General features: G+C 45.6%; 1 protein-coding gene across 1 annotated transcript in view; it reads right to left on the reverse strand.

Annotated features, from left to right (window-relative positions):
* Positions 1 to 2,847: 2,847 nt before the first annotated feature.
* Positions 2,848 to 12,638, reverse strand: part of POP1 (POP1 homolog, ribonuclease P/MRP subunit) — a 33,056-nt gene continuing 23,265 nt past the window's right edge. The window contains exons 13-16 of the mRNA XM_061123691.1: positions 10,893 to 11,084; positions 9,403 to 9,557; positions 4,791 to 5,123; positions 2,848 to 3,833 (exon numbers count right to left, since the gene is read on the reverse strand). Of these exons, the coding sequence (XP_060979674.1) occupies positions 3,182 to 3,833; positions 4,791 to 5,123; positions 9,403 to 9,557; positions 10,893 to 11,084 (1,332 nt within the window). The 3' untranslated portion in view covers positions 2,848 to 3,181. The remainder of the gene's footprint in view (positions 3,834 to 4,790; positions 5,124 to 9,402; positions 9,558 to 10,892; positions 11,085 to 12,638) is intronic.

The following is a 12,638-nucleotide window of genomic DNA, read 5'->3' on the forward strand; positions in this document are numbered from 1 at the left end:
ATATACTGAATGAAAGACCCAGTGTAGCCAAAAAAAGAAAGAGAAAGGGACTGAAGTCAGAAGAGACGAGCAAGGGAACAAAGTCAGGGAGAGGTTAACCATACGCTTGGTAAGGGAACTGGGTTTTAGGTGTGCCCCGTTTCCACAGCCCGGTTACCCAGCCCACAGACCCGTTGCTTTCTCAAAGAGCAGGGGCTCCAGACTCCCTGAAGCAGAAGGCTCAACCCAAGTCCCATATCAAAATGGCCTGGGAACTCCTAAGAAATGCTGAGGCTTGGGCCCAACCCATGATTGTGTTCCAGGCAAGGTTTGGATGGCATTACTGGCTCAATGGACCTGAGTTTGAGCAAACTCCGGGAGATGGTGAAAGACAAGGGAAGCCTGGAGTGCTGCAGCCCGTGGGGTCGCAAAGAGTCAAACACAACAAGGTAAGGAAATGGCAACATACACTTAAGGGGCACACACACTGCATGGGTTTTTATGTATTATATGTTGCTGACGATGCTTTCCTTAAAGGAAAACTACGGACACACATCTCAAAGCTTAGAAGTGAACATGCATGCTTAGTCACTCAGTCGTGTCTAACTCTTTGCGACCCCGTGGACTGCAGCACTCCAGGCTCTTTGGCCCATAGGACTTTTCAGGCAAGAATACTGGAGTGGGTTGCCATGCCCTCCTCCAAGGGATCTTTCCAACCCAGGATCGAACAGAGTCTCTTAAGCCTCTGTATTGGGAGGCAGACCCTTTACCAGTGGTGTCACCTGGAAAGCCCCCACAGCATATCTTTCCCTAAATTTATGTAGCCATGAAACACTTTTTCCCCAGGAAACATCTCCAGGGACCAGTGCTCCCAGGAATATATTTTGGGAAATGCTAGTCTATCCTTTCAGCGCATAGTTCTTTGCCACCACCAAGCAGAGCAATTAATTGTCCCTTGTGATGAGGGCAGGGCAGCAGGGCCCACGAGAGGTGGGTGAGACTGTAGAGTGAGACTCGGTGACACAGCTCGCTTAGACATCAAGCAAGCGAAGCCACAGATGAAGTGGCTTGGAGCCTAGAAAACAAATGAGGAACAGCTCAAGAAATACTAATAACCGAGTATCTGGCGACATTTTAATGTATTCTGCTTGCAGCCACCACTAAGCTATACTGTTTTTTCCAGTCTCGTTTGGATGGGACACAAATACATTCAGAGGCAGGGTGAGAGGGGAAACGACATCTGTTTCATCATCGGCTACAGTAATGCTGACTCTCTCCCCAACGCATCACTCCCAAAGACAGTCACTGCCAAACACTACTGCAAAAACATAAGGCACTTATGTTAATAACACCTAACTGTAGGAAATTCCCTACAAGTCCAGTGGTTAACTCTCTGGGCTTCCCAGGACATAGGTTCAATCCCTGGTAGGGGAACTAAGATCTTGTATGATGGTGGCACAGTCAAAAAATTTTACCAGTTAAAAAAAAAAAGTGTACATTTAAATAAAAATTAATAATAATCTCACTTAAGTTCTGGAATTAGAAGATACTATGGAAAGTTATGACAAACCTAGATAGCATATTAAAAAGCAGAGACATTACTTTGCCAACAAAGGTCTGTCTGGTCAAGGCTATGGTTTTTCCAGTGGTCACGTATGATGTGACAGTTGGACTGTGAAGAAAGCTGAGCTCTGAAAAATTGATGCTTTTGAACTGAGAGTCCCTTGGACTGCAAGGAGATCCAACCAGTCCATCCTAAAGGAGATCAGTCCTGGGTGTTCATTGGAAGGACTGATGCTGAAGCTGAAACTCCAGTACTTTGGCCACCTCATGCGAAGAGTTGACTCATTGGAAAAGACCCTGGATGCTGGGAGGGATTGGGGGCAGGAGGAGAAGGGGACGACAGAGGATGAGATGGCTGGATGGTATCACCGACTCGATGGGCATGAGTTTGAGTAAACTCCGGGAGTTGGTGATGGACAAGGAGGCCTGGTGTGCTGCAATTCATGGGGTCACAAAGAGTCAGACATGACTGAGCGACTGAACTGAACTGAACTGGATAAACTATTATCCACTTCTTAGAGAATCACAATGTACCTATCATATGGAAGGTTGTAGAATTCCTTTAAAAGAAGTGCTTAACTGTATTTAACCCAGAGTTTCCAAAACCACCCAGTCGTTGGACTCTTTTTCTTAGGTCATATATTTCATAGAACATGTTTTGAGAAATGCTCCTCTATGGCTTTGAAACAGTCTTTGCAAAAACAAAAAGCACAGGAAAATTAAGTAACTCCTGGAAACATGTGCTGGTCAACAACACAGAAGATGAAGGGTCACGAAACCATAGATCCCCACTCTAATTCCATCTCAACACTTTTGCCGTAAACCAAACTGCCGAAGCAACAATACATTTTCCACGATGTCCTTCTTTATGGTGTGAAGAGGCGGGAATGCTGATTACAGCACAGAACTGAATGTGGTCCACGGGGGACCCACCAGTCAAGTACAGAGACCAGACATTTCTAGTCTCCTCTTTGAAAATGAAAGTCGCTCAGTCGTGTCCAACTCTTACAACCCCACGGACTGTAGCCCGCCTGGCTCCTCTGTCCATTGGATTCTCCAAGAAAGAACACTGGAGTGAGCGGCTCCTCCTCCCCTCCTCCAGGGGATCTTCCCCACCCAGGGATGGAATTCAGGTCTCCCGCATTGCAGGCAGAGTCTTCACCATGTGAGCTACCCAGGAAGCCCTCTTTTCCTCCTTGGTAACAATCAAATCATTAAATAACTGTCATCATCGCTTATCACATGACTACAAGAATTTTCAAATAGACTTGACAGCCCTTGGTTTCTGATCAAAAAAAAGAAAAAAGGATGCAAGAAGACAACCAGAGTTTCTAATTATTTTCCGCAAGAATTACACAGGCCGAGAAAGCAAAATACAAAAGCTTTTGGCTCTACATGTCAAATGATTTTAAAGTATCACAGCGAGGATGGGGAAAGATGGAAATCAATGAGATTACTGGAATGATGTAAACATTTTACCCATTTGCATAAATACGTAAGTTTCTTTATTCTCGTTTCCAAGGAATTTCGCGTGATGTCTTGAAACAGAAGGCCGGGCAGGGGGAGGGGAACAACTCTCTGGTTGGCTGTGAGACTTGGCAAACACAGGTCTTCTCTGTGCCGTGATGTGAACCCACGTTCACACCTCAATTGTGATTCTCGCAAACCGATACTGCAGGGAGGCAGGCGGCCTCAGCAACACGAGGCCCCTCTCCAGCCCTGGCTGCCTGGACAGCATGTCCAGCAAGCCCGTCAGGCTAACAAACCCCAGGGCTTCCCCACAGCCGACGGCCATGGAAAAATCTCCCTGGGTGACAAAGCCAAGGAGAGCTCTGGAGCAGTGAGAAGTCACAACCGGGAGGGGGCCTGACCACAAGCCCAGGGTCAGGGGCTGGGGCCTGGCCGCAGGGTCCCCCTCTGCCAGGCCCTCAGACGCGGCACACCCTCGGTTCGGCCTCTTCTTCAGCTTCTTCTTCTCCTTCTGTTCCCGGATCTGGCTCTTGAATGGGTCGCTATGCTTGGGCTCCTGGGGCCCACAGTACAGCCGATCGTGGCCGAGCTGCAGGAGATCCTCCTTGTCCGGGACACAGATCAGGGTGTGTGGGCTGGGGCTGCCCTTCCCCAGCAGGGCCAGCCTGACCCACACCAGGGCCCTGGGGAAGCCGTCCAGCACGGCCAGGCAGGCCTCTCCGGTCAGTCCTTGCTGCCCTCTGCTGGCTCGCTGGGTCGCCCGACCACCCCCAGGCCTGGGCCCGCACCAGGCTGACAGCTGCCTCAGTAATCTTCTACTCCTACATGAAGGGGGAGACAAGCCTTGTGAAGATATTTTGTTCATAGAGAACATAAGCAATCAGGAGACTGGGCATTGCTAGAGTTCATTTGCTTTTCTTTTTTGTTTAACGGGGGAAAAGGATCAAAGCTTCAATTTTCAAAAAATTAAAACCACACATTTTTACATTTTTGTAACAATCTGTTTCAGGTGTCTACTATTTTGAGACTGAAGGACTAAAGGTTTAAAGCTGAAGGCAGAGAAAAATAAGACGGTGGGGTGGAATCTACAGCTGTATTCACAGTGGGAGGGTTAAAAAGTAACTGATAATTTTGATGGAAAAAGAAAGCCTAAGGGACACTTGTATGAAAAGTCAGAAGGAACGATATGAAACTATAAGGTATTATATAGAAAAATAAGTATAAAGCAAAGGGGTGGCATGCTTTTAAAATCAGAGCACAGAACACAGGGTAAATGATAAGCAGATCGAACAGCTTGCAGCAATACCGCGAGCACACCTTGCACACAGTCCCCTCTGTGCTACAACAGTATCACAAAGAATGAATGAATCACCTCATCGGCCACAAACGCAGGTCATTCAAAACCAGTGAGAAGGAATCTAATTCATCAGCAATTTAAAGGATGCTTGTAGGGGTTCTTCATTACTTAAGATCATAACCGTGAGGGTACTGCTTTGTGAGCAAAGATTAAATAAAATAGGTTGTAAACGGCCTTGGTTTAGGTCTACTGAGGTGATATTTTAAATCATTTCAGCTACATCATGCCCCAAATCAAGTGTGTGTGATTTTAGGCTTTCCCCTGGGCCCTCGAGGATCCACTGACTTTCCCTGCTAGAAGGTCTGTAAATTCACTTGGCCTTCGTGTAAAGGCACCATGATAACTTCTACACCCTGGAGCCTGGGTCAGTATCAAAAAACAGACAATCCAAAAAAGGCATCTGGAAGTCTTGGGCACTTACCTAAGAACGCAAAGGCGGCTGCTGGCGGCGCTCTGGCTGGCCACCCCCTCGGGTTCCACCCTGGCTGGACAATCTGTGTCCATGACTCCCTCAGGCTCACTGGAGTCACGCAGGGGTGTGCCCTGGTTCTCAGACAGCTGAGCAGTCCTTCCAGGCCCGGGAACACAAGGCACCCCATCTCTGCTCTCCCCACCACTTGGAGAGGAAGCTGCAGACGGTTCCTCTTGAGCCTGGACTCTTGACTCCCAGTCTCGAGTTAACTGCTCCCAGGGACAGTAAAAAGGTGCCAGGGTGCCAAGCTTAACGTAGTTGGGCCGTTTTGCAGGAGGACGTCTAATGGGAATCAAAGAGGAAAACCAATTTTGAACGGTTTAGGATGAACAATCAAAAGAACCGTGGCCACTGAACTCCATCTCTATTTAAAAAACAAACCTGCAGGGACTTCCCTGGTGGTCCAGTGATTAAGAAGCCACCTGCCAATGCGGGGGACATGGGTTCGGTCCCTAGTCCCAGAAGATTACTGAAGAGTATAACGAGAGCCCGTGCTCCGAAACCAGAGAAGCCACCTCAGTGAGAAGCCCGCACACCACAGCGAGCAGCAGCCACCACTCGCCACAGCTGGAGAAAGCCTGGCGCACCCAAAAATAAACTAATCAACAAAACCCCAAAATAAATAAATAAATTACAAACATACAAAAAAGTTTTCAAAGAAATATGGCTTTTTAAAAATGATAATAACCAATTCTCCTGGCTGAGCTTTTTTTTTTTTATTGTTTGGTTTTTACTGTAATAGGTAATGCACCCACTAAGTTGCCCCATGGGCACCCCTCCACAGAGCACCCCGCCTGAACGACTGCGGGTAAGGTGTGCTCCTGGAGCCGTGCAGTGACGCCCCAGCACCCTCAACAGGGTTTGAAGTTTCCAAGGTGCAAGATGGGGGATGGTGAAGTTTCTCTCACCCTCTGGTAACCCCACTGTCCTCCACAGAGTCACTATCATCATCAATTCCTTATATATCCTTCTCCAGACATTCTATGAACATACAAGCAAATAATGTGCATATTTCTTTCTGTTTTTACCCATCTTGCAAAAACGGTGGCAAACAGATCCTGCGCTCTTTGCTTAACCTTACTCATTTAACAAAATATCTAGGAGATCACGTTTTATGAGCACATCTAGACACCCTCACTCTTCTGCGCGAGGCTCATCCCCCTGGGTGATTATGGCTTCAGTTATCTAGACAGACAGGGCATTATCTCCTGCAGGGCTTTTTGGTTATTTTCAAGCTTTTGCTTCTACAAATGCTGCTGCCATGAACAACCTTGAACATGCTGCACGAGGACAAGTATGTTCACAGGATCAAGTCCCGGGAGTGGAAGTGCTGAGGCAGCGAGTATTATGAGCACTTGCAATTTTGATGATTATTTCCAAACTGCCCTCCATATGAATGACCCCAGTTGACCTTTCCAGCAACAGCTAAGTGAGGGAGAACCTTCAGAAAACCACAGATGAGTGGGAACCAGGGTCTGCTCTGGTACCTAATGACCCCAAGAGGTAGAGAGCAGCCTGGCTGTGGGCCCTTCTGGGCGGGGGGACTCTGTGAGAGCCTGCGTCTTCAGACTGACAGTCTCCTCGGGGACAGGCCCAGACTGTCCTTCCTGCCTTTGCTTCTCACTATGTGCTGCACCCTAAGACCCCAAATGCAAATGACCAGGGGTTCAGTGTGAGCCTATATCCTGGAGATGGAACCACACGTGCTCTGGCCTCTGAGAGGGGCACCTGGTGAAAAACTCTCCCAGGGTACTGGCCTCACCCAAACACCTTTAAAAAGAGAGATGGACAATTTACAAAAAAGAGATAACAAATGGTGAAAACACAATAGGAGACAGAGGGCAAGCTGCAATTTCACTCACACGTGATGCTGATGGAACCCACGTTCACATCTTTGAAAGTTCGCAACTTGGAGGTTCACACGTAGGGGACTTACCGCATGGTTACTCTCCCACTTCGTCACTGCCCACCACCATCCTCACATCTCTCTCCTTATAAGCCTAGATTCCACAATTCAGAGCCTGCCTGCTAAGTTGCTTCAGTCGTGTCCGACTCTTTGCAATCCCACCAGGCTCCTCTGTCCAGGGGATTCTCCAGGCAAGCACACTGGAGTGGGTTGCCGTGCCCTCCTCCATAGCTCACACAGGCTCCCTTTACACATACCCTCAACTCCTTCCCCCGGCAAAGCCCATCCTGGTTACATGCAACCCTCCTCCTTCCCCACTCCAGCACCAGACTGGCAGAACATGGCTGGGGAAGAGCATGCAACAGTCCTGAAGGGTCTCACTACTAACACAAAACTCAAGTGGGCTCTTACATTTCTTACAAATCCCCTAGGTTTCTCCCGGTGAGTCCATCTTCCACTGTCCAAGAACACCGTTTACATCAACTCCTCACTTCTTAAATCTCTGATAGCCTCTCTCCCCCTTATTCCTAGATGATATTTCCTTGCCTATTTTTCACTGAGAAGACAGGCACGGTTAGAAGATTACTACCCAACCTCTCTGCAGAGTCTAGCCTACCTAAATCTGTAGCGTTTCAGAGTCAGGCTTCCAGCCTATTAAAATGAGAGCGCTGAGCCTGATCCTATGGAACACCACCCCTTCCCCTGGTGCCCCGATGCCTCCCCCTCTTCCCTGCTTGAGGGCTTTGGTCTTGCAAGTTAGCCTCCTCACCTCTCCTGGATCCCTCCCACCAGCCTGGAAACATGCACTTCCAAAAAGAGTAAGCTCCACAAGGGCAGAACTGACTTTGCCTACCCTGACCGCTGCTGTAGCCTCAGGGCCCAGAAAAGTTTTCGACACATGGCAGGTTCTAAATTCACATGTGTTAAATGAATAAATTGGACAAATATGTAGAGACGCATAGGGAAAGCTGTTCATAGAAGCACAGAGCAAAAAAAGCAGAAAGAACATAAAGGGCCACTGATAAATCACAGAATAGCCACGCTGCATTGGTAAACTGATTCGCCAGACAAACCTGGCCCACTGCCACAAGCCAGGTATGACCCATGAGCTAGGAATGGATTTACACTCTTAAATGGCTGAGAAAACATAAGAGATTAATATCTTACGGCTCATGAAAATGATAGGAAATCCACAGGGTGAGCCTGGAACACAGCCAGGCCCACTCGTTTACACATCCTCTGTGGTGGCTTTTGCACCATGCCGGCAGAGCTGAGCAGTTCCCATGGAGACAAGGCCCAGAAAGCCAGAAATAGCTATCATCTGGCCCCTTACAGGATAAGTTTGCTAACACTTGGTGTAGAGTCGTTTTTTTTGATGTGGGAAAATTTTCCATAACATACCGTTAAATGAAAAAAAGCAGGTTTCAAAATAGTGTATGTCATATAATGCTTAAAAAAAAAAAATTCCAACTTCCCTGGTGGTCCAGTGACTAAGATTCCATGCTCCCAACGCAGGGGGCCCAGGTTCAATCCCTGGTCAGGGAACTAGATCCCACATGCTGCAATTAAAGTTCCTGCACTCTGCCAGTAAGATCAGAGATCCTGCGTGCCGCAGCTAAGACCTAGTGCAGCCAAATAAACCAGTAATTTAAAAATTGATTAAATTTTTAAAAAATTTATTATATACTTAGAAAAATAAGTATTTCTGTCAATTACTATTTAACAAGCACAGAGAAGCCCCTGCATACTATGGGAGGCACAGGACGGCTGCCCTCAAAAGGGCCTGTGAGCCAGAATCCAGGAACCTCTTGCCGCTCACTCGTCCACTTATTCATCCATCATTCAAACCACAGCTCATCTGTCCACCCTTCAAACCTGGAAAGTCAGGCAGGGCCCGTCTCTGTGGCTGCAGACATGCACAGGAATGCACGACCGTGGAGCTCAGAATCAAGGAAACACAACATTCAATTATTCACCCATTCATTCAACAGATGCAAGTATTCGGGCCCACTGGGCACTGGCTGGACACAGCAGATGCCACAACAAACAAGAGGGTTTCTGTGCTTCCAGGAGCCTACTGGATTTCAGCAGGAAATACACGTGCCCAGGGTTTCCTCTCCAGAGTATAAAGGAAATACAGCCTCTCACTGGCCACTCTTTCAATGGAAAAAGAAAACAGTCTAGATAGATAGATACTAAAATGCAAAAACAGTGCTTATCTCTGGATAAAAGGAATACACTAGTTTATAAAGTATTTTTATATGTTTCCATACTTTCTTCAAAATTTCATAAATATATACTCCATTTATAACCATTACAAAAAAAAAAAAACATACAATATCCATTTTGAGGGGCAGGGCTCAGTAGTGGGAATCTGTTAACAAGCGCCCGGAACTCAGGTCCACAGTTCAGGAGTACACCATCGTCACTGAATCAAATAACCAAGAGAAGGGTTTGTAACCTGCATGGATAATAAAATCCAGCGATAGGGCCATCTCCTAACTAAGTAATGTCTTCTTCAATCATGTCTCGGGAATGCTGACAAGTCTAGGAACTCCACGTGATACAGTCAAGAAGTCCCTGAGGCCAGGAAAAACACTGCTGGGCAGCGTGTCTTCCCTTTAAGACAGAAAACTCGAGCAGCCAGCTTCTTACCTCTTGTACTTCTCAAGAAGATGTTTCGCTTGCTCTTCAGCAAAGAGAACCCCAGCAGGGCAGTCTGGGAAATCGTCTGGGACATTAGGCGACCTTTTATACTGAGAATGTACTGAGGTTTCTTTTAACCCTCCAACTCTTGCACCTCGATAGATCTAGAAGAAAGGCCAGAAAGATTCTGTCATCATACCAACTTATAGGGAAACTGCTGAATTCTTTGTATGGGGAAAGTGGGAAACCTAAATACCCATCAAAAAGAGAATGGATAAATACATTGAGGAATTAACTCTACAATGAGTTACCATACAACAGTAAAAATGAATGACTTAGAGCTTCATCAATCATCATGGAAAAAAAAAAAATCTCAATGTTGAGTGAACAGAGCAAGTAAAAACATGTCAAATTTAGCTATTTTTTTAATCTATTTTTTTATTAAAGGATAATTGCTAAAAAAAAAAAATTTAAAAAAAGGATAATTGCTTTACAGAATGTTGTTGCTTTCTGTCAAACCTCAACCTGAATCAGCCATAGGTATACATATACCCCCTCCCTTTTGAACTTCCCTCCCATCTCCCTCATCCCACCCCTCTAGGTTGATACAGACCCCTGTTTGAGTTTCTTAGCCATACAGCAAATTCCTGTTGGCGATCTATTTTACATATGGTAATGTAAATTTCCATGTTACAAATTTAGCTATTTTAGTTTGGGATACATACACACACAATTAATAAAACTATAAAAACATGCATGATAGCAGCAAACACCAATAGGGCCAGTGATTCCTTTGGAAGGAGAGAAGGAAATGGGATTGGAGAGGGATACAGAGTGCTTCCAATGACGCTTTAATGGCTTATTTCTTAAGCTGGACAGTACACAAGTGTCACTTTCTGTATATTTGAAACAGTTCATGAGTTTAAAGTTATCTTTAAAAATAACCCCACTCCTAAATGATTAAATATCTTTTACACTATGCATAAGGACTAAAATTAATTGCCTGCATGAATCTAACAGTAATACATGTCCTTTATGTTCTCAAAGTAATTATTTAAACTAACCAGGAAAACTCAAACACACATTAGAGTTTAAAAAAATTTTTTAGCTGCAGTTAATAAAGAGGAATATATGGATCAACACAAAAAACAATTGTACTCTACACATCTATAAAAATTAATATTTTGCTTTTAAACTATAACAAATTTCAAGTAAAAACAAAAACAAAAAACCTCGTTTGTTGCCACTACTATTCAACAATCAGGCCACTTTTAAAACCTCAAAAGTTCACCAAATGTAAGCACAACTCTTACTAATGAACCTGGCTCCAGGGACTTTATGAAATTATCTCGTATCCAAGGTTATAGTTCAAAGGGCAGAAAACTAGCACTCAATTTCTAGGCCCTGCGTTAAGTCAGGAACATTTTCAGCACTTGGCACTCCCTAAGAATGTATCTTGAATGTTGTAACTGTTAGTCAGTATCAAAAGAGTCACTTACAAATGGAATCCAGAACGCCATGCCCCAGCCCTTTGGGAGCAGGACATCCCAGCCACTTCCCCAGCCTCGCTGGTCATCACCCGTCACTTTTCCTGGTTGTTGAATCAAAAGTATAGGAACCTTGGATTCATGGGGACCTAAAAAAAGTTGTGACCCGGGCACCAGCAATTCACTCCTCTTCCGGTTTAAATCCTGAAGTGGAAGAAAATAATTCAAGACAAACAACTCTAGTCTTCTGGGAGATCCTACTGGGTCTCCCTATAAACAGCTTTAGAAAGTTAAACACTCTTTTAGGAAGAAAGCATTCTCAATAAATAAATGTGAGCCATTTTAAGTACAGAGTACTCCTGCCAGGATGGTTTTCCTCCATAGAATTGCTTTGGTAGAAAATGCCACATTGTCTTAAATTTGGTCTAGAATATACTAGATGATTAACGTTCTAAAACAACATAAACTCATTCTGCTCGTTTCTTATATCAGGATTAATCTTATATTTTAACACTCTTACATTTACTTTGGTTAAGATTGGAGGTCATGGAGTAAAGGAGGTATGAATAATTAACAATTTCTCAAGGGAAGCAAGTTGGATAATACTCCAGCTCTTTGAGAAAATTTCTCATCAGGTCCTAAAACAGAAGATGCTACAAATTATCTGTCAGGTGGACTGGAGGGAGTGGGTAACAACATCCTTTCAGATTTTTCTTGCCAGCTGTCAAAGGAGATGAGCAGGTATGAGAGGCCTGCCACTCAACTGAGAAGACCACAGCAGAGACCACCTCCACCAGCGACAGAGCTTAACTCAGGAACGCCCTGCATGCAGGACCAAGTCTTGGGTCTCCTTTTTTTTAACCCTTAGTGATTCCAAAGTATCTATGTCTATAGCCCCAGTGTTTCCTCCTGAGACAGACCCCTGTCTCCTGGACATCTGCTCCTGGGACAGCTCAAGGCCTCTCAAACCCAGTTTATCGGAGATCGAGCTCATCTGCCCCGCTGTGTCCCTCTCTTCCACTGTGCCCCAGCCAGCAGGACGCACAATCCTCACAGCTCATTCACTCATTCATCATCCTTTCAGATATTTACTGTTCATTCATTTACTCGTTCATTCACATATTTCCTGAGCACTTGTGATACACCAGGCACTTTGCTAGCACTTGGGAAGACAAGAGTGACAAGTCAGACCTGGCTCTGGCTCTCTTTCAGCTGAGCTCTTAAATCCAAGCTAGACCCCTGGAAGCTAACCCAGAAGCCTTCTTTCTCACGTCCCATCTTCCAATCAACCACTGAGTCTTGTCGGTTTTACTCCCCAGCCCCTCCACTCCAGCTGCACAGACACACTTCAGGCCCCCACCATGCCATCTGGACTATTTTAAGGATCTCTTTTAAGGTCATCCAACCATGTGTCCTCTCTCCAGCTCCTCAGGCACCCTCTTCCCCATCCCTAGTCTCCACAACACTGCCAGAGTGAAATCTAATCATGTTATGGCCAAGTTTAAAATCTTCAATGGCCCCTACATCTTCAGTCCAAATGCAAAGATGCCTCAAGGTCTTTTACACTGGACCCCCATTTTAATCTCTTCAGTTCCATCTCCTGCCTCACCTTTAACTCTAAGATACTGATCTGCTTGGAGATTCCTGAACAGGTCACCCTGTTTTTGGTCTGGGCCCTTGCCCTTCCCCTCAACTTGGACAATCGTTTCTCCACTGTAGCCTTGACTCCTGGCTCCTGACCCCAAAGTCTGGTTAATT

Source organism: Dama dama, chromosome 21 (assembly GCF_033118175.1).
Source record: "Dama dama isolate Ldn47 chromosome 21, ASM3311817v1, whole genome shotgun sequence".
NCBI lineage: Eukaryota > Metazoa > Chordata > Mammalia > Artiodactyla > Cervidae > Dama > Dama dama.